The 23,000-nt window shown below is 21.5% G+C and overlaps 5 protein-coding genes across 5 annotated transcripts; 2 read left to right on the plus strand and 3 right to left on the minus strand. All coding sequences in view use genetic code 6, as the record gives it.

The window, feature by feature from the left end:
* Positions 1–1,173: 1,173 nt before the first annotated feature.
* On the plus strand, positions 1,174–6,338 carry TTHERM_00534000 (Serine/Threonine kinase domain protein; the record flags this gene model as incomplete). The annotated part of the gene is made up of 11 exons (XM_001024422.2): positions 1,174–1,563; positions 1,700–1,783; positions 1,898–2,033; positions 2,108–2,177; positions 2,329–2,721; positions 2,816–3,181; positions 3,376–4,792; positions 4,846–5,175; positions 5,278–5,692; positions 5,758–6,139; positions 6,206–6,338. The coding sequence occupies 11 exons, from the start codon at positions 1,174–1,176 to the stop codon at positions 6,336–6,338; spliced, it is 4,116 nt and encodes a 1,371-aa protein (XP_001024422.2).
* Positions 6,339–7,136: 798 nt separating this feature from the next.
* TTHERM_00534010 (zinc finger C-x8-C-x5-C-x3-H type protein) lies at positions 7,137–9,510 on the minus strand (the record flags this gene model as incomplete). Its single annotated transcript, XM_001024423.4, has 7 exons — positions 9,036–9,510; positions 8,885–8,925; positions 8,768–8,797; positions 8,572–8,650; positions 8,425–8,457; positions 8,178–8,239; positions 7,137–7,514 (listed from the first exon to the last, which is right to left on the minus strand). The coding sequence occupies exons 1-7, from the start codon at positions 9,454–9,456 to the stop codon at positions 7,137–7,139; spliced, it is 1,044 nt and encodes a 347-aa protein (XP_001024423.4). The 5' UTR covers positions 9,457–9,510.
* Positions 9,511–10,039: 529 nt separating this feature from the next.
* TTHERM_00534030 (ATP-dependent protease HslVU, peptidase subunit) lies at positions 10,040–11,024 on the minus strand (the record flags this gene model as incomplete). The annotated part of the gene is made up of 5 exons (XM_001024425.1): positions 10,040–10,257; positions 10,340–10,394; positions 10,469–10,548; positions 10,610–10,714; positions 10,793–11,024. The coding sequence occupies 5 exons, from the start codon at positions 11,022–11,024 to the stop codon at positions 10,040–10,042; spliced, it is 690 nt and encodes a 229-aa protein (XP_001024425.1).
* A 3,407-nt stretch (positions 11,025–14,431) lies between these two features.
* Positions 14,432–18,180, plus strand: TTHERM_00534050 (calcium-dependent kinase; the record flags this gene model as incomplete). Its single annotated transcript, XM_001024427.3, has 6 exons — positions 14,432–14,663; positions 14,996–15,207; positions 15,927–16,323; positions 16,992–17,328; positions 17,390–18,027; positions 18,083–18,180. 6 exons carry the CDS (start codon positions 14,432–14,434, stop codon positions 18,178–18,180), a joined length of 1,914 nt encoding a protein of 637 aa, XP_001024427.2.
* Positions 18,181–18,745: 565 nt separating this feature from the next.
* Positions 18,746–20,725, minus strand: TTHERM_00534060 (hypothetical protein; the record flags this gene model as incomplete). Its single annotated transcript, XM_001024428.2, has 3 exons — positions 20,495–20,725; positions 20,106–20,435; positions 18,746–19,996 (listed from the first exon to the last, which is right to left on the minus strand). The coding sequence occupies exons 1-3, from the start codon at positions 20,666–20,668 to the stop codon at positions 18,746–18,748; spliced, it is 1,755 nt and encodes a 584-aa protein (XP_001024428.2). The 5' UTR covers positions 20,669–20,725.
* Positions 20,726–23,000: the final 2,275 nt, after the last annotated feature.

Genomic DNA, 23,000 nt, shown 5'->3' on the forward strand with positions numbered 1-23,000 from the left:
AGTAAAAGAATCATCTTGCTGTTCTATATTTTGAAGAATGTAAACTAAATAGTTGAAATAAAGAAAGATATTACTTAGTATTTGAAAAATTAAAAAGCTAATCAGTAATAACTTTAAATTGTATTATTACACCAATTGTTTTGAGACCTTTAAATTTAAATAGACAAAAAAGTATTTGTTTCGTTTATAAAGTATTTACCATAAATTAATAACTATCACAAAAAAAGTGTATGGATGTTTGTTTATTTGTTTATCTTCCTTTAAAATAAAGTAAAGTAATGTAAATACACATTTTAAAAAGATTTATTCAAAATATATTTATGCTTTATGAAATATATTTAACATATTTCAATATTTATGATTTAACAGAAGTATAGATAGATATATTGACTAAATTAAATATATTACAGAGCAAAAAAATTTTCTATATATTATTTCATATTCAATACAAAATTTAAACTTTTTAATGGATAAAAAACTTTTAAATTAAATAAAAAAAACTCAAAAATATTAAAATGATATTAATTTTTTTGAATTAAATCTAAAGTAAAGATAGAGAGTTATTCTTAAATATTCTTAAATAATCAGGAGAGATCATCATTCAGCTTACAATTTATTTCGAATAAGAATTTAAATTAATTCTGTTTATAAAAATTAGACTAAAAGATAAAAAGAAATCAGCTTTATTTTTACTGGGCTGCTTTTAGAAAACTTAAGCAAACAAAATATCCTTTATTCTTTACTATTTTTGGAAAAATACTCTAAAGAGAACTTAAAAAAACCAGTTTTTGTTTGAAGAAGTAGAAAAAATCAGTTCTTTTTTGAAAAAAATATTAACTATAAACTGAAAAAAAATGTAAATAGAATTTATTGCATGAACTTTTATTATAATGAATTATTTCTTTATTATTTTTATGAGTTTTTATTTAAATTATTTATTAAATATCAAAAAGTTTAATTGTGCAAAATTTCATTCAATATCTATCTATCTATCTATCTATCTATTAATCTTATCAATCAATCAATAAAGAATTCATTCATCATAACCTAAAAATATAAAACTCTTAGTAAACATAGGTTGCGTATTTCAATATAAATATATAGCAATTAAATAATATTAATTTTAATTAATTTTTCTAACTAAAAAGAAAAAAAATCAATTAATTTAAAGCAATGAGTTCTTAAGGTTAAGTTTTGGTAGGCAACACAAATAATTAAAGCAAACCTTTTGAAGAGGGATCTTTGAAATTCTATATTAGCAGCTATGGAGATTATGATTAAATGTTTTAGAAATTTTTTAGGTTATAAAAAGAGAGCTTATTAGAAAAAAAAGAAATTTAAAAAGTTATGTAAACATAAATTGCGCACTCATATGTGAATCATGCTTTCTTAACATTAAAAGACATTCCATTTATTTAGAGCATTTAAAATACAAGAATTCACATTCCTGCTTCTATTACCTTAGCTAAAGGTTTATCTGCTACTTCAAGCGATAAACCATCGACTTAATACATGGTTTTAAATGGAGTTAATAATATTAGTTATGATGCTAATCATTACTAGGTATTTATTTATTTATTAACAAATATTTGCTTTTTTAGAGTTTTATTCTTAAAATAACACATCATTCTTAATAATATTAAGCTCATATAATAAATGAACTAATATTTTTTAATAAAATAAACTAAAATGAATATAGTAAACAAGAACTATATTTTAAAATGTATGCACAGTTATAGGATAATCATTCAAGAAAGGATATCTGTTTGACACCATCAAGCTGGTAATATAAATTAATTATTATATAGAGTTTTAGAATTAACTTTTTCAAAAGCTTTATATTATCAAGCATTATTGGTGTTTTGATTAATTAATTTTATTAAAAACGTAAAAATAGAAAGAACTTCATGTTTAGTTAGTGACTCTTTCATTTTAAATATCAAGCTATTTAGAAAGTCTATGTTATAATTAGCAAGAAGAACTAGTTAATAGCTTTTGTAAGACTTTGAATGACTTCTAAACTCACATACATTGTAAAGTTGCAATACATTTGGCTTTTTTATTACATTTTTTAAACTTCTATAAACTGTTTTTTGTAATTAAAAAGCAAAAAGCTCATCAACAGCCAAAAATAAAATAATAGGGATGCCTTTACAACATTAAAGTCAAAATTATGTGTAAATTATTGCATATTCCTTAATGCATTAACCACAATTATTACTATTATGCAATCATTTTAAAAACTAATTTTTCAAACGTTTGTGAAATTAATGCATTATAACATATTAAAATATTTAAATTTTAAATGACAACTAATAAAAAAATTAGAAGAATAGAAAAATGGATGAAAAGATTGAAATTCGCTATTAAGCCTTTGATAGTTGAGTGGATTTTTAGGAATTATAAAAGTATATATAAAAATATACCTAATAGTCATTCTAACTTATTAAATTATAAGTATTTATAGCTTAAAATGATTTAAGTATAGGTTAAGCAAATATAAGAAAATATAGATTTAATTAGAAATAAAGTTATCGAGCAAATATGTAGAATTTGTGATGCAAAGATTAACATAAATAATATAACTGAGCATTCAAAAACATGTTTAGAAAAGGCTAATTAAAAAAAAGAAATTTTAGAATTAGATATTAAGTTGAGTAAGATTGTTGAAAAAGCAATAGAGATGCGTCATAGCAACAAGTAGAACATCTAAATTGAAATGTAATCAAATTTTTTAAAACAATTCAATAGCAATTTTTATAAAATAGTTCTTTTTAATTATAAAAATAAATTTTCATTTTATATTAAATATTAGGAGAAGAAAAAATAAAGAAGTTTTAAATATAATAGAAGAAGAATCTCCTAGCTAAGGACTCATTTTAGATTAAAATTCAAGCTAAAATGATGAAGGTAGCAAATAAAGGCTTGATAGTTTACCTTTCATTGACGATGAAACTGAAAATAAAATAGAAAAAGTTATATAAAATAGCTGCAATAGTATTCCTTCTTCAGTAGAGGATCATGGATCTCTTTCTTGTTCAAACAGAACAAAAGCTGGAGTGAACGACTAACAAATTACATTTAACTCAATGTTATAATCAGTACCTTCGAGAAAGAGTAAGCTATTTCGCTAAAAAACCTTTGCAGAAGATACTAACAGGAAGTAATAGCCTTAACAAATGTAAATTATCAATTAAAAATTATTTGATATTGCTCAAAATGAATAAAATATATTCCTACAAATATAAAACTAAAATATATTTCAAGAATTTTAATTTTTGTAAATTTATGAACTTGTTGAAGTTTCTTTTTGTGGTTATAAAAATATTTTTAATTTTAACGAAATAAATACTAATGCTAATTATTTTTTTTTAGTTTAAAGAAATAAAACACACTAAACTATTCATTAATTGATGAAGATAACTTGCAAGAATTCAAAAAAATAAGTCTAATTTTAGATAGCATTATAAGTTATGGAGAAAAAATTGTGAATACTCAAGAAAATGATATGAATGTGAAAAGGGACAGAGAGGTGAAAGACATGGCTGATGATGCTTTATAATAAATTTAAAATGATAAAATTAAAGTTTTAATCTCAGAATTTATATAACTTACAGATTAAAGAATCAATATCTAAGTTAAATAATTAAAAAATGATAACTAATAAACATCTAAGAATACTGCTAATCCACTTATTATGTTTAAGGGGGCTTCAGCTTCATTAAATAAAAATAAATTTTCTGATTTTGGAAAAAAATTTTTTGAAAAAAAGGCTGCTATAGAGTAATCAACTAATAGTATAAATGAGTGTAGCGATAATGAAGAAGATGATTCAAAACAGGGTAAAGTTTAATAGCCTAAAGATTCACCATAAGTTAATACAGAAAATAAAGAATAAAAACCTAAAGTAAGTATCATGAGTAAAATAAAAAAAATTCCAAACACAAGAACTGTAACTGTAAGCACAAACGAAACAGTAAGTTCTAATGGCAGTATCAACTAAATTTCAACTTAAAATTCTTTAAGCTCCCAGAATAAAATACCATCTTCTAATCAAGATATTTAAGCACAACCAAATTAGAATGTAAATTCTTAATCTACTTAGAATGAAACAATCAATTAAGATTAAAAAATTGAATCTACTGCTGCTAGCGAACCTCCTAAAGAAGCAGCTACTAATGATAAACCTAAAAAGATGATGATGTTTAATACTTCCAAAATGAATTCAAAGTTATAAAAAAATTAACTTGCTTCTCAGAATAGTGGAATAAATAAAATTTCTGCATCTATCAATACAGATGTAAGTACTTATAATAGTAATAATCAAAATTAATTATAAAGTAATAACCAAAGCACTTAATAGTAGTAATAAGAATCAATAAATCCAATTAATAATGAAAAGCTAGGACAATAAGGTAATTAAACTCAAAATAACTAGGAAAAAAAAGTAGTTGAAGATGAAGTAGATAATAAAAAAGCTGAACAAGTTAAATAGAGCAAATAACCAGAAATTCACACATCTTAGAAGTAGATTCAAAATAACTAATAAGAAAAAGAAGAGAAAGATGATTCAATATTTGCTTTCCCAATATTAACAGATAAATAATATTATAGCGATTCAGAAGTAATTAACATAGACTCTAAAAAGAAAAAAGATTCTCTTTCAATTGGCTTTAACCACTTCGAATTTGTTAGACATCTCGGAGCAGGAGCATATGGCGGAGTTTATTTAGTTAAAAAGAAATCTTCAGGGGATTTGTTTGCAATGAAAGTGATTGATTGCTCAGGAAAAGTAGATTGTTAATTAATTATTTTAGTTATTTAGTTAATTTTTTTTTTTAATAGCTTGATAAAAAGTATTTGGAGTCATTGTAATCTGAAAGAAATGTTTTTGAAATCATTACTGGAGATTATGTTGTAAAAGCTTTTTATTCTTTTGTGCATGAAACTTACTTATGCTTTGTACTTGAGTACATGGTAGGTGGTGATTTCACTCATATATTAGAAATGTACACTGCACTATAAGAGTGGATAGTGTAAATTTACATGGCTGAACTAATACTGGCTGTTGAATATTTGCATTCTTAGGGTATTGTCCATAGAGATCTAAAACCGGATAATATTTTGCTTGATTCTAAAGGTCATGTTAAATTAGCAGATTTTGGGTTATCAGAGGTAAGTTATTATCTTTAAAAAAATAAAAACGTTTAATATCAAACTAAAATGATAATGTTTTATCAATAAATTAATAAATTTATTTTTTTATGAATCAATTAGGTAGGTTTTAACTAAAAATTAAACAGAACTGAAAAATAGAAAGTTGCAGTAGATATATTTGGGTCCAAGAAAGATAATGAATCTAAATATAAAACAGAATACTAGTTACTAAAGGGAGTAAAAAAAGAAAATAAAAAGGATATTATAGACTCTAAGGATGAAGAACTATAATAAAAATTGGCTGAAGAGTAGCTTTAAAATATTGTATAGCAAAAAAAAAGAATTATTGGTACTCCTGACTATATAGCACCAGAAATTATTAATGGTGAATCTTCTAGTAATCCCTCTCTAGACTGGTGGAGTGTCGGAGTTATTATGTATGAATTACTTGTCGGTATTCCTCCTTTTAATGATAGCACAAGAGAAAAAGTATTTGAAAATATAGTTAATCGTCGTATAGAGTTCCCCCCAACTGGTAATCAATCATATTTTATACTACTTTAAGATTATTATATAAATGCTGTTTGTTTTTGAATAAAGGTGATCCAAATGAAGACGAAAACTGTATTTCAGAAGAAGCACAAGACTTGATGGAGAAATTGTTGACACTTGACCACAAGCAGAGATTAGGAGCAAGAGGAGCAGATGAAATTAAAAAACATCCATTTTTTAAAGGAATAGATTTTGCTAAAATTCGTTCTTAACCTGCTCCAATAGTTCCAAAAATGATATTGACTGAAGAGGAGAGAGAAAAGAGAGAAAAAGATAAATAAAAATTGAAACAATTTTTGGAAGAATTAAACACCAAAAAGAAAAATAAACATAAATCTGAAGCTGTAATAAAGTTAACTAATGAAGTAAAAAATTTGGAAAGACTTGACTTACTAGTGAATAAAAACGAGGAAGAAAAGCAGAAACTAGTGTAAATACAAATTATAGTTAATTATTTAAGGATTGGTAATTGATTTTTTATTTTTAAATTAAATAGTTAAGAAAGAGATAATTAGATCAAAAAAGAGGAAAAGGAATTGCTTAAATACTAATAAAAAATACAATTTTTTTAAAATGAAGACTTTTCAATATTTTAATAGATTAGTTACTTAGACTCCTTAGAAATTTGATCTTAATTTTAGTTACAATTACTAACCAACAAAGAAATACAGTGGTTAGTTAGTAGATGAATTAATTAATTAATTGGTTTACTTAATTAATTAATTAGTTTCTTGCTTAAATCAATTCCTAATTTATTTAAAATAATTAATAACATTTTATACAAAAAATACTAGTTAATTTTATTATAATTTTATTTCAATTTAAAATATTCTGCTTTTACTTTGTTTGTAATTATCTGTTTTTCATTGTAAAATTTTACATTTCAAATAAATTTCTTTGTTTCCCTTTTATTATATCTAAGAAAAAAAATATTATTTATTTAACATTTATTTAATTTTAAAAATAATATTTCAAAGTATTCTTATATTAGAAGTATTTTCATGCAAAGTTTTACTAAATAAATCAATCTAGAAAAATAAACTCTCTTTAATCAATATCAATCTACTTTGGATTATTTGTAAGTCAAATTAAATTTTTTAATTTTTGGCAGATAAATGTGAAAATAAGAAATAGGATAACAACTAAAAAGGACGGAAATACGAACGGACATATATGCATAAAATTAAACGATAGCTAAAATTTATATTAGGAATCTAGATTATAATAATAACAATAATAAAATATTAGGTAATTCTTAACTGTTAAACTCATAGTTAATATTTTCATATTTTTATAATTATGTGTTTGAAAGGTATGTATTATGTATGTTTGTTTGAAGTTTAGTGAATGAATAATTTATGATATTATTATATTTTTATATAGGAGAGATAAATGCTAAGTAACTCTTTCTTTCAAAAAATATTATTTCAGAGAGATTGTAAGTATTTTTCAACGTCCTTAAGTATTTCTTTTTTCTTATTGGAAGCATCTTTACGGCTGCAGAGAACTTTTAATTAAGATAATGCTTGTTTAATTTTTTACTATTCTACAAGTTAGTGAATATCATCAATAATTTTTTAGGTATATTCATCCTTAGAGTCAGCTAATATTTTATTACACATTTCCAAGATGGTATTTTATTATTATGACAAAACATATTGCAAGAAGTATTGCTAGAAGTATTGGGTGCCTAACATATATTATTACATAGCTAATTATTGTTAATTTCTGTGGCCGGCGCTATTATTGATATGCTTATGACTGTTTCTGGCATTTTTCAATTAGCTCTAAATGGTTTCAGGAATCTAATATTAAATAATTAATTTTAAGATAAAATATTAAATGAAATAGAAAATATTTTAGAAATTTAAGATTTTTTTTCATTTAGTTTGCTTTATTTAGTTGCTTAGTTAGTTTATTAGTTTGATAGGTAGATAGGTAGTTAGGTAGTTAAAGAATATAATTATTTTATTTGTTTCCTAATAAAACTGCGAAATTAAATTTTTGATTTTTAATTTGAGTCAGGAGATATAAAATTTAGAACTAAAAATTTAATAATTTGTCAAAAACAGAAAAACAAGAGTTTAATTAATCATCTATTATTGCTGATTGTTAAAATAAATTAAATTATCTTTATTCTTGATAAATTATTTGAATGCAAATTAAATTTAACCTATTTGGTTAAAATTATTTGAAAATCTGATTTTTTGAAAAATGTATTTCAAACATTTAAGGAGATAAACTGGCTCATGATATTTTGTACCAAAAACAAAAAATAATACATTTTTCTAATTTTAGTTAATTCGCTAAACTGTTTACCAGTAAATTTTACTTATTCTTTCTGTCTGTTTGTTTTACTAGATACTAAAATGAATTAAATGCTTAACAAAAGGTAAACACTAACTAAAATTAGATGTTAAAGCATAACTAAAGCAAAAAATCATTTTTTATTTCAAAAATTAAATTACATTTCTTTTTTCGTGGTCGCCATGAGCGAAATTGCAATTTTAGTCATACTTACATGTTCCAACTATTATTTTATGTTAATAGAATATGTTAATTTCTTGTAAATATTTGAAGCTATTATTTAAAATGCTTTTTTTATCTCTTTCTATTATGGAAAAAATTCATGACTAAATATTTCTTTGCTAGTCAAACTTGTAGATTTTACTAAGTAGGCAAAAACAATGTTTTAAACTATATTAAAATATGTACCCTATTCGTAGAACTTGCAAAGAGTAGTCTTGTCTAATTTATTTAAAAAAAACAATTAATATACCTCAAAAATGCTTGTAATAGATATGAAAGAAATGTTATTCCAATGACAATTTTTGGATGAATTTAAAAAAATAAAATATTTACAATTAGTAGGAATATTAGAAGGCCACTTGCTAAGATAATCAGTATTGCTTTTTTCTACTTCAGCGAAGAAATTAGAATTCTTTATTTATAAAAAATCAAATAAGATTTAAATGACCTAAGTTGAATGATGCATATAGAGGTATATAACATCTTGAATATCTCAGTTAAAATGTTAATGATATAAATGAATAATCACCTCAGAAACAGCACGTAATTCTTCAGAACCCTATTTAATTAATAAAATAAAATCAATAAACGAAGAAAGCAAGTATATAAGTTATTATAAATTAATAGAAGTAAAATAATTAATTACATGAGCGAAATGGCAACCAGAGTTACGATTGCATTGAGAATCTAAGTTTATAAAAATAATGATGAGCTTATATAACATTATAAGTGATTCAATGTGAAATAGATATTTATTCACTTCTTAAGAGTGGTATTGCAAAAACTTTAATTATTACTAAGATAATTGCGGCATAAAGCAGTTTTGTACTTAGGATTGGGGATTTCGGAATTGCTAGTAGAGGCAGCAGATCCTTCTGCAGATCCTTGGCTTAAAGTTTCAGCGTTGGCAGCAGCGGCAGTGTTGATTTCTTTAACTTATTCACTCATTACTATTTTTTTTTTATTTATTTTTAGCTTCAAAATTTATGGATGGATGATTTAGTTATAATAATATTTAGTTTCTTTTCTTTCTTTTATTTGATTTTTTTGTTTAGATTTTTAGTTTTTGTATTTTATATGCACTAACTAATATTACTTTTTATCTCTCTTCAGGATAATAAATAATTAACAATTCTTCCTACTAAAAATGACATAGATTTTTAGATCCTCAATAATTTAATTAAATCCCTTTTATAGTTTATAAATTTCATAAATCATCTCAATCAATCTGATATGGATAAAAGCAACAAAGCTGATTAGCCCTTAAAGTGCTCCTTCCGTATATCACATATTACCGACTGATTTTTTAGTCAAATAAGCTAAATAAGGAAATAAAATTAGTAGAGATAGATTTCTTTGTTAACTTTTTTATATTAAAAATCTTTTTGTTTCTAAATAATTACAATAGCATTTTTAACTAAAAATTATAAATAAATTAAAAGTTAATTAATATTACATTCATCACCTCCTTGTTTATTTTTAATTAAAAATATTTTATAATTAATTCTTTGCTAATTAATATTTTAACTTAATCAAAGCGATTGCACACCCTTAAAAACAGTTCTAAAAAAAATATATTTTCAAAAAAAATAAAGAAATTATTTAACTATTATAAAAATAGTTTTATAAATAATTCACAAAATTCTATTTAAAAATTTTTAAAATATTAAAATATCTTATAATTGTCAGTAAATAATAATTATATTTATATAAATTTATATTAACGTTAAAAATAAAAAGATAAATAGATAGAAATATAAATAATTAGCTTTGTTATTAGTTTAATTTTTTCTAAATGAATTCAATCCTTTTCTTAAGGAATTTCAAATTTAGGTAGAGATTTACTATCCATTATTGAATCAATGCTATCTTATTTGAATTCACTAGGATCCCATTTAAGAGTTTCTACAACCCAATTATGATTAGTGTATATACATTTATCAGCTGCTATTTTCATACTTTTTAAAGCTATATCTTTTGCACTCATTCCATCAATATCTATTAAAGCTCTAGCAGCACCTAATTTTAGAAACAAGTATTTTTTTAGATGAATAATCTAACTAATATATATATAAATAAATAAATTAATTAATTATCATACATTCAGCAAATGCTCCACCACTACCTATTCCTATTACTTCTGGAATTTCTAAAACCTATTTATTTTTAGTTTATTTAATATATTTTTATTTTTAAAATTTTTTTAATATAAGTAGTAGTATTGTATTACATTTCCTGTTCCATCTAATTCAACTATCAAATCTTTATCAACTACTAATAAAGTTGCTTCTAAATGTCTAAGAGCCTTTCCTTTTAAATTTAATATAATTAATTTATTAGTTTATAAATTATTTTTTATTTTTTTTTCTACCAGTTCTCCATTATTTTGCATAAGTGATACATGCTTTAAGTGTAGGTTATTTTGTCATAATATTTTCTAATCCTTCCATTAATGTAAATGCATCAGCAAGACTTCCTAGATATATACAATATTTTAGTAATTATTACTCACATCATCTTTAATTGAAAATAATTAATTTTAATGAGTTTTAACCTGCAAAACCACAAATCGATCCATTTGCTAACTTTCTAACTTTTCTACCATCTGTTTTAACGACAGTTGAACCTAGAGAGACTTGCCCATCACCTACTATACAAATTTCATTGTTTTTTTTTACAGCCAAAATAGTTGTTTATCTCCATTTTTAATCGCTAGAGAAAAAAAACTTCTAGATGCTCAACCTTTATTTTCCAACTTAAGAAATTCTACCAAATAATCCAAACATATCACTTACTTTATAAAACAATATATCCTAAAATTAAATATCAAATCAAATTAATATTAATAAATGTTAATATATTCTTCGAATATTCGAAGTCCGCACAAAAAAATAAATATAAACATCCAATTATTGTATTTATATTTAAAAACATATAACTTATATATCCATTTAATTGAAAATATTTAACAACACAATTCACATGTTTTTTTTATAAAAAAATATATAATTATACTATAAATATGAATAACTAATATTTTTTATCTTTTATCTATATATCCCTTTAAAATAATATCTTCACAATTTAAGTTGCAAAAAAAATAGTTAAAGAATTAGTATAAATAATATAGATTTTTCATTCAATTTTAGGTATTTATTAATAATTCTTCTAATAAAATTATTTAAAAATATTGAAGAATAAGTTTTATTAATTTTAAACTATTTTTAAAACTGAATCAATTTTGAAATAAAAATGTCTTATTTATATTTCTTTACTTCATATTTTGGGTACTTAACACTATATTTTCTTGCTTTCAAAGTTATAAAATTGATGATACTAATAGTATATATTATTAATTAGTATTAGAGAAACGAAGAAAAAGTCTTGGTTGTATAAATGGAAATATTTAATATTCATTTATTGTTATTTTATATTTACTAGTATTTTGAAATCTTATTTTTATAGTATTTTAGAAGCTATAAATATCATATTAATCTATTCTAGAAATAATATGCCAAACATATTAGAATATTTATACAATCAAATACTAAACAAAAAATTTAACTATTTAAATAGATTTAAGAGTTTAATTTATTACAAAATAATACAGTTTTTATATTTAAAGCATAAAAAATAATAATAATTTGATAAGAAAAAATCATATAAGATCATTTAAATTTAAAAATTATCCTCAATTAAATGTTAAATTATGTAGAAAATTTATTTTAATAATGCAATTAATTATGTTTTATTTGATTTTTAATATATTGATCCCTTAAATATTTTTAGTATTAGTAATCAGTGATATAAATAAGATTGATAATTCTTATAGTTTACAAATATTTTTAAAAAATTAAAGACACCCTCACAAATATAAACCATAATCTGTTGTATAATAGTATTTATTAATAATTATTAGTAAGATTGCTAAAAGTTTAGTTATTTTTAATATCTACATTAATTTCATTATTAAATATTTAATTTCTTTATTCTTATAAATTTTTTTTTATTTGATAGAATTTTATAAAAAATAATCCAAATAGTATCTTTTTAAAGATTTTTTTATTAAGTATACAAGTATTAATTTATTTATTTTCTTGTTTTATATGTGTTCCCATATTTGTTTAGTACTGTTTTATTTTGAACAAAATACAAATAAAATTGTTTTTTTATCGAATTCTATTCAACAAATTTATTATTGTTTATATAATTATCTATTTTTAATAAAAGCAATTTCAATGAAAGTATGAATATTACTCAAATTTTTATAAATATTTTTTTAAAATTTTATATTTGAAAAAAAATGTATTCAAATCATACATTTAAATAAAATATTATTTAATATATTTCATCAAAAAATAAGATATTTTTAAATTATAATCATAAAATTTTTATAAAATAGCTTAAATTTATTTAAATATTTTGAATATAAATACACTTTTTTTCAAAGAAAATAAGTAAGTATTTTATCAATAATCATGCAATTTTACCTTATCAGTAACTTTTGCTTTTAAGCAATTTAGAAATAATTATAAAATATTTTCAATCATAATATCGCTTTCATCTTAACTAACTAATAGTTTATCACAATTAATCTTTCTTAATATATAATTTTGTAATATTTATCTTGCAATCTGTTCTAAAAGCTACAAAAAAATTAATATTAAGGTGAGGAAAATCAATAAAATCAAAAAAAAAAAATTATAATCTATTTTTTGATAAAATCAAAAGGTCTTTTATGCAATAGTTTATTAAATCGAAGAATTAATAATTTGTTATCAATATAAAAAATACAATATAAAAATCCCAAATTAAAAATATTAAATCTTTATTTCTAAAATTTAAATCTTTTCTAAAAGCTAAAAACTGTTTATTTTTAATATTAGTTATATTCAATTAATAAATTTGAATTTAAAATAAAAAATATTTAATTTTCTATTTTTTTACTAAGACTTCATGAAGATAAAGGTGAATTATAAATATTTGATTTTAGAAAGGTAATTATTTGTATAAAATGCAGATCAGCATTTATGGTCAAAATCAAATTGATTTCAAAGATAATAAAATTTTTTGGCAAAATTTGATTGTATATTTATAACAAGAAGGCTTTTTACTTTTATTATACAAATCTGTTTTAAATCAACTTCGTAAAATAAGTGGCTAAGAATGTACTGTCAACTATTATTAAATATTAGATTAAACAATTTGTTTTGAAGTTTTTAAAAAATTGTGCAATACAATTCAATCAATATCAATTTCAGATAAAGTAAATGATATTTTAGAAAAGATAAATAATTTAAAAGGCACCACATGTAGAAATTACAAGTAGAAATAGTCCTACCTTTCTCAATTCTTTTTATGTTTTTCATTTTGAAATGAATAAATCTTCTTTTTAATCAAAAAAATACAAAAATCTCTCTAATAATTTTACAAATTTAAAAAAAATAGAAAATAATTATTAAATTATTTATTAATTATATTTAAATAAATTTACTAGTTATTTGTACCAGAAAACAGATTATTTTTGAGAAAAGAGCTTATAAAAAAAGCAATTATATCGTGATTTTTGTTTCATTTAAATTGATTGATTTTAATTTTACTAATTTTGGTGTTTCTTTGAAAAAAATTATATGCAATTTTTTAATTTTTTATGATTGGGATTAAATTAAATTCCAAAAATAGCCTAAGGGTTAATAATACATAATAAAAAAATTGGTTTGTATACATAAAGAATAAATGAGTTATTTATTATTAGACACATCCTTAAAAAAATTAAAATTTTGATAAATATTGTATTGAAAAATTCAATTGCCTACAGTGATTAATAGCAAAGAATATAGCAAAGCATTCTCAAAGCAATTTTTGTCTAATAATAGGAAAATATTGATTAATCTTATAAAAAAAAGTAATAATCTCTATATTAATAGCTGAAAGCTAACATAATATCTGTGAAAAAAGTGTGAAGGATAGCTGCAAAAAGTAAAGAGTGTTGACCTTTGTTTTTATAATTTTAGAGAAAGTAATTTAGTTCTATCAATAGAGATAATAATTAATAAAACAAAAAACAAAGAAACAAACAAAATAATCTTCTTATCAGAAGTAATATCATTAATTAGAAAAAAAGCAATACTTTAAATAGAAGAAAATAGATAACCAATAGATTTTCTTTTGAGAAACTTCAACGCTAATACATATGGGTCAAACCTGTGCTGGGGCTAAGCCATCCGCTGAGCATAAAAAAAATAAATAAATAAACAATTTGTAGAATCAAAAGGAAGGCGAAAATAAGTTTGCTGCTGATACTGATTCTTAAAAAACTAATTCACCAATAATAATTCTAAAGAAGCAAAAACCATTTTCTCAAGAAATAATCACTTCATTCGAGGATATAAGGAAAGTTTATGAGTTTGAGCCTAATATTTTAGGTAACTTTATATGATTTGTTTGCGTCAAAAATGGCCTTAAATATTTGAAAATAATTTCCGAAAAATGGAAATTCAAAAGCATGAGCTCCATTAAAAAGGATATAAGCAACAACAAACCATAATCTCTTTTTATTAATTTACTTAGAAATAAGTGTTTTGTATGTAAAAAGATAATTTAGTTATATTGTTCAATATGCTCCTTTAATTTGAATACAAACAAATTAATTAAGGATTATTTTTTAACAGGCCTTTTAGTTTAATTGAATATATAAATAACTACTTTATTTAACAACTCAATTATCTTAATTTATTTAAAACTTAATACAATTAAGGTCATGGGCATTATGGAACAGTTAGGTTAGCTAATCATATTATCAACAAATCGAAAAAATATGCAGTTAAAACTATCTCGAAGACTAAGATAAAAAAAGATTTACATCTCTTTAGAAGGGAGCTCGAAATTTTGAAAAGTCTAGACCATCCTAATGTAATTAAATTTTATGAGACTTATCAAGACAAAAAGTATTTCCACCTTGTTATGGAGGTAAATCTTTATTTTTATATTTTTATATTTAATTGAATAAGAGATAATTTATCTCTTAGATATTTGAGTACTACTGAGAGTATGTTTGAATTACCATATGAAAAATTAGAAATAACTACAATTTTTTTCCATCAGTAATTTTAAACATTGTTTAATTAATTGTCTCTATGTTCATGCCTTATTTATCCTACTTCTTTTAAAATCTGATTTTATTTGAGAAAATATTGTTTTAAATAACTGGATGAAAGATTTAATTTTGTGGTATGCTTGCAAGTTCATTTTAAGGAATTTATTGATGGAAAAGGATCAACTGAAATTATTTGTTTTGAATAAATTGAATCTAAATTGTTGTAAGGATGTAAAAAAGGAATATTCGTTCTTCTTCAAAAATTTGAAGATAAATTTATTAAAGTTGATAATGCTTTTTTGTACGCTTGAAACGATATTGATTATCTATCAATCTATCTTGTATGTACTTGCCTGAAAATTTGAAATTGTTAAAATAAATTATTTGTTCACTATTTTAAACCCAGAAATATCAATTTTAAATAGAATGATTAGATAGATATTAATTACGTTTTATGTCTAGCCATGTATTTTTGTTTAAAATAAATTACTTTCTGATTATTAAACAATGCTTAAAATACTCTCAATCCTAAAAAAATTATTTTATTATTGATAGTTAATATATAACATATTTATTTTTTTAAAAAACATAGTACTGTTCAGGTGGAGAATTACTTCATCGTATTGCATAAGATAAGATGGCATCTGAAGAAAAGATGGTAAAGATAATGAAAAAAATATTCCTTGGAGTAAAGTACCTACATGAAAAGGGAATTTGCCATCGTGACTTAAAACCTGAAAATTTTCTTTTCTCAAACAACTCTGAATTGAGCGAGATTAAGATTATCGATTTCGGCTTGTCGACATATATAGATGAGATTGAAAATGAAGACGATAATGGATTTTTCGGGAATGATCTTCAAACTATTTGTGGTACTGCTAATTATTTAGCTCCTGAGGTTATCAAAGGAAAGTATGATAAAAGATGCGATATTTGGAGTCTTGGAGTGCTCCTCTATTTCTTGCTTTGCGGCGAGCTTCCTTTTTCAGGTATAACAACTTCTTTTTTTATTCTTATTTCTAAATTCGTCATATTGAATCTGTTAAAGGAGATTAAGAAGGTATTATTTTTATTAAAAGTGTACTAAAATTAGAATTTGAAAAGTTATTAAAATAAGAAAAATTAAGTAAGAATGAATGATTGAACAATTAATTAATTAAGTTAACTTATTTAAAAAGGCTTGTTTGTTTGAATTTTTTACTAGCAAGCTTAATTTTTATAACCATCTTTCTTTCATTTGAAAAATTAAATCAAAAATCAATCCACTTCTAGAAATTTTAAATGAGTTATTAAAAATAATTTTACAAGATACAAGATAGGTAACTAAAAAATAAAAATTAATAAAAATACTTTTAGAAGCAAGCGCTAATCAATTTATTTGTTAAGAATAAATATAATATCTCCAAAAAAAAATAAATTTATTTGACAAATCAACCAATCATATAAGCTAACTGAAATCAAAAAAATAATAGGATAAATTTATAATTTCATCTTAATTTATGAAAATTAAAACTCAAAAATTAAATATTTATTTTATATATTCGATTATCTCAAATTCATTTGACGATATAGAAAGATATCAATGATTATTTTTAATTGTTGTCGCACTAAAATTTAAAAATAAGACTTTAAATCTAAACTTTAATATTAAAAATAGGAAATACCAACACAGAGATATTTGATAAGATATTAAATTAGAAAGTAGAATTCTAGGGAAATAATTGGAAAAAAGTGTCTAAAGAGGCTAAAGATTTGGTTAAAAAATTATTGGTAGTCAATCCTGATGATAGAATAACTCTAGAATAGGTTTTAAAACATCCTTGGATTACTAAACTACCATAAAAAAAGCCTTTAGGCTCTGATGGAGAGGACTAGAGAGTTTTAAGCATGCTAAGAAATCACTAAAGCACAGCTAAATTTAAAAAGGAGGCCTTAAAAGTTTTAGTAAATTTCTTAGAAGAAGAGGAAATCTAAGAACTTAAGCAAATATTTAGGTAAATTGCAATCAATATAAATGAATTAAGCAAATAAACTTAAAAATAATTTAATATATAGGAAAATTGATACAAATAACACTGGTATGATAAAAATTGAAGAGCTTTAAAGCGCATTAAAGAAAGTAGGATTAAATGATTCTGAAGAAGAAGTGAAACGTATTATGCAGACTGTTCATATAGATGAAAAGAGTAATTAAATTAACTACAGTGCATTTATAGCTGCAACTTTAGATGAGAAGAAATTCTTCAACAAAGAAAGACTTTGGAATGTTTTCAAGCATTTTGATGTTGATGACACTAATTACATCACAATATCTAATCTTAGAGAAGCTCTCGCTAGAGCTGGTAGAAAAGTTGATAACTAAGAATTATAGGAAATCATGAATGAAGTTGATTTTAATTTAAACTAAAGAATAGAGTGGAACTAGTTTGTAACGATTATGACTTAGACTGGTAACACAAAAACCCGTTAACACATAGACAGATCTTTATCATAAATAAGCAATTTTAAGGAAAATAATTAAGAATCAGCTAAAAATCAAAACGAAGAACCAAATTAAACTGGTATTGCTACTTCTTAAGTTACTTATAATTAGAGAAAATCATCTTTTGAAGTTGATGAAGCAGCTAAGCGTTTTAGTGATGACCTTATAAATAATTCACCTTAATAATAGAAAGAAATGTACGTCAATTAAAGTAATAAAATTTTAATTTCAATCTAATACTTATCTAAATTTTATTTTAATAATAGATTAATATGATAAAGAAGATGAGAAAGGTCATAATAAAATAAATTAAATAACTCATAAAAATGAGTAATAATCCAAGATGCAATCATAGCTTAATTGAATTGAAGAAATAATTTGATCAAGGAGGCTGTTTTAAATTTAAATTGTACAATAAAAACCAAAGAAATATTTAAAAATTTTGATAATTACTAAAAAAATATTTATTGATAATGAATCTTGATTAAAAAATTATTTTTTTAATCTTTTGAAGTTTTAAAGAGAAATCAAACATTTAACAAATGCTGCTTTGAAAAGATTTTGTATTTGTAAAAAGTAAGGATAATAAATTAAAAGGATTTATTTTAATTTAAAAAATTGAAAGAGAAATCTATCTATATAGTAAACAAAAGACATTTTTGAAGTATATAAGTAAGGAAGTAATAAAGAAATAAAGATAAAACATAAAATAAACAAAAAACAAATATATAACGAACTAATAAATAACATTTCTAATAATTTGTAAATATATAAATATATTTATTTCACCTGTAGACATAATGGTTACAACAATTTTATATAAATTTAATTCACTCTTTATTCATTTATAAAAATTTATACTTAAAGCAATAAACATTTTTAAGTTCTAAAAATAAACAAACAAGCAATAAAACATATTTACTTACTTATCAACTTGTCTCTGTATTTAATACAGATCCTAAAAAACACACAATATTTTAAGCATTTTATACTTACTGATTAGAATCCAAAGCTTATGTTTATATACTTGAACCTTTCTGTTTTTAATCAATAGGTAAATCAGTATTGAATTCCTTTAGAAGTTAACTAGCTGTTTACTTGTCTCTTAGTTTAGATTCTTAAAGCTGAGCTTAGTTATCAATTAAACCATATTTTGTATTAAGATTTAGGATTAATTAGCTACTTGAAGAATTTGGCTAAATATTTTTTTGAATTCCATTATTTTATTCATTTTTCTGTTTTTCATCACTATGTAAGTAAGACATACTATATTTATTATTCAAATTTAGGATTAACTAACTATTTTAAGAATTAGGCTAATTATTATTTTGTATTTCATATTTTTATTCATTTTTTTCTTAGCTGTCATTAGGTAAGTGAGCCATATTATATTTATTATTTAATGCTTAGATTAGCACACTGCTAGAAGAGTTTTCCTAATTATTATTTTTAGTTTCATATTTTTATTCGTTTTTTTCTTAACCATGAAATTATTAGTTTGGCATACTATATTTATGATCCAGCACTTAGATTAGCTAGCTGATAGAAGAGCTTGGCTATTGCTTCTATTCTGTTTCTTAATTAAAATTTTCTTTATTAATTTCATCATTTTAGTTAGAGATAGTCTATTTTGTGCTTAAAGCATCAAATTTGCTACTAGAAACTTCATTTTTGTGTTAAAGTTATTTCTCTTTATCTTATTAATTAGTATTTAAGGTTAAGTTTGCCTGATTATTATCTTTTAAAACTAAAGAGTTTATTTTATCTTTCATATTATGTGGTGAATTGTATTATTAAACCTCTTTATTATTATTGCTAGTATAAATATGTTCAAAGTTACCTATAAGTGCACTAAGTGATTCAGATTTTTAACTTGGGAAAGGATTTACTGAAAATTTATTTACCTCATTAATTGGGTATATAGAATGTGGGATTTAAGGACAAGTTTGTGCTTAAATTTTTTATTCATTTTTACATAATGTATTTAAACATTTTATGAATTGCGATTCTCCTTATAAATAACTATTAGTCATTTAAATTAGAGGCTGTAAATCTATGTCATCAGATCTTGAAAGTTTTACTGTAAGTATTTTTTCAAATGATTTAAGCTTGCTTAAATTCATTTACTCTTTTTAAGTTAAGAATAATTTTAATTCATTTGACAATCTTTTTTAAAACTCCTTTTAATTATGATAAAAATAATTTTTAAAGTGATAACAATTATTTAATTTAAATCGATAAAAATCTTAAAAATTAAAGAATTTAAAATAAGAGAAAATAAAAACTTACTTCATAAAACTCCTACTTTAGTCTTTAATCTATATTATATAAGTCTTATCCATTAAATTAAGAAATAGCTGAATTAAAACAATCTAAAATTTGTTTCTATACATTTTATTTTTTTAAATATTCCAAAAATTCTGCGTGAAGAGATGAAAAATTATTGACTAAATTCTATAGGTAGGTTTCTTCAAATAGAATCATAAATACTTTAATTTAAATTGATCCTTCTTCCTTGTCAAGATCCAAGCAATATTTTCTTACTCTATCTATATTTTATTCTACTTAATCCTTTTTATGATAATCCATTTAAATTTCTTTGTATAATTCCTTTATATTCTATTTGTTTTAAATAAAGATTTATGGGTATGAAATATAGATGTTTAAAAACAAACTACTTATTTAGTCCTTTGTAAATCATTCTGATTCGAATTATTAATATATAAAAGGCTTTTTATTTCTTCGCTAAGGTCTGTGTTTCTATGAACATAGTTATAATAATCTCTCATAAAAGAATCTTTTAATTCATATTTTCTGGGATCTATTATTCTCGGACTTACACAACCACCCATTAATAAGATTAAACTTCTATATTTGCTTATTTATCTTTTTTTATTTTAATTATTTCTTTATTAATTATTAAATATACTTAGTAATATTTCAAGCAATTTAACATATTAAGAATTATATATCTATTTGATCAAATTTTATTTTTTTATAATATCTTAAATTTTCTATCAATTTATTCTGCAATTAGTGCATAAAAATCAATAACCAGAGATAAACATTTTGAATACATTAAAAAAATAAAATACAAACACCACTATTTTTTCTATTTAAAAATTTTATTAGTCCTATAAATTTTCTTTATTTAAAAATTTTTCAAAAAGTCTACATATTTAAAAAAAATGAAATGAACAGTTTAAATCTAGATGACAATTATTTTTTTTAGTTTTATTAATAGAAACATTAGAATCTAAAATAAGTTTAATTAATGAATAAATGAATTAAAAACATTTATATGTGAAGGATATTTTTAATATACTAGAACATATTTGAACAAGAATAGTAAAATTTTATATGTACTCTATTTAAATTTTTCTAAAATTATGATCTCAAATTATTTAAATTAGCTTCAAAAAAAGTTATAAATTCAATGAAGTTAATCTTTAAAATGATATTTAAAGCATTTTAAGTAATTTTCAAAATATTATTTTAAAGAAAATTAGAAAAAATCATATCATTTAAAATTGTTAATATTAATAAAATTCTGTAATTATATGCAAATTTAACATAATTTATGGATTGCATATTAATATTATGAATTTTAATAAACCATAGAAAACTTTATAAAATGAAAATTTAAAAGTTAAGGAACATAATTTAAGATATTGCTGACATTTTTAAAAATACTAAAAACATTTTGAATTAATATTTCTAACTTGGCATTAGCTTTTTTTTTAAAAAAAATGATTCATCCATAATTAATTTTTTAAAGTACTTTCTTTTGTTATGTTTAATTAAATTCTTATTTTTTATATAAAAATAAAAATTAATTAGTAAATTAATAATCATAATAAATTTTTATTCTATTTAAAATTATTTACATTTCTTTTTTTATCTAAAATATTTTATTTTAGAGCTTTTTGATAAATATTTTTAAAAATTAGGTAATTATTTTTTTTATTACAATTTTATTATAACTAAATATTTTTTTTTAAATTTAGCAATTATCATTTATTAACTGTAAAAACATTAGCTTTTCTATTATTAGATTGTTTTTATTTATATTATAAAATTAAAAATAATTATCATTTTTTTACATTTTTTGATAAATATTTTTAATAATAACATACTTATTTTTTTCTTACAATTTTTTTACAACTAAATATTTTTAAATAATTTAGTAATTTTCATTTATCTGCAAGTAAAAATTTTAATTTATTTTTATTAGATTATTTTTTATTTACATAATAAAATTAAAAATAAACATTATTTTATTTTAGATTTATTTAATACTTAAAAAATAATTGATTTTTTAATGTGTTATAGTCATTTTATTTTAATATTAAAACAATTATTATCTTTTTTATTTATGATTACTTTTTTTCATCTTTTTCTATTACATATTTCTTGATTCATACATTTTAAAAATAAGATTAATGCAAACTCTTACTAACTTATTTCTATAAAAGTCTCTAAATAGTTAAACAATAGTCATTTATTCAGATTGTAAAATGCTTTCTAAGTTGATAAAATATTTTGAATATTTTTACTTACATGATGTTTGATTAATTTGAATACTTTCAAAAGAATTTTTTATCTAAAGTTCTTATTTTTCAGATTTCTGAAGATAAAAAAAAACAATTTAATTAAATATTAATAAAAATATGTCCTTGATGACGTAATTTAAAAGGTGGGTTTATCTATGCAAAATCATTAGATTGAAGTTGAGTTTGTTAAAAATAAAATTAATCTAATATTTGCAATATTAATATTACGAAGAAACAAAACAGTATTATTTTTCATAGCACAACATTAAGATTTTTAGATTTTAAGAATAATAAGTAGATTTGTTTCCATTAAACTGTGTAAAAGAAATATGTAATTTTTGCCTCTAATTAATATTTTATAGTAATTGGGAATGTAAACAGAATTAAAATAGAATCATCATCATAATACTTAAACAATTAATTTTTTCTGCGAGTTTTGATACCTGTTATTTTTTAATTAAAATTAATTTCTAAAATTAGAAGCAATATTCGATTTTCATATTTATTAATCTTTAACCTCTTCTGTAAAAATATAATGGAATATTCTAAAAAGATACTCCTTAAATAATTTTCAAACAATCATAACTTTAAAGGATAGCTATGAATGAACAGCGTTTAATTAGTATTTTAA

The sequence above is a fragment of the Tetrahymena thermophila genome, assembly GCF_000189635.1.
Source record: "Tetrahymena thermophila SB210 genomic scaffold scf_8254385, whole genome shotgun sequence".
NCBI classification, from domain to species: domain Eukaryota; phylum Ciliophora; class Oligohymenophorea; order Hymenostomatida; family Tetrahymenidae; genus Tetrahymena; species Tetrahymena thermophila.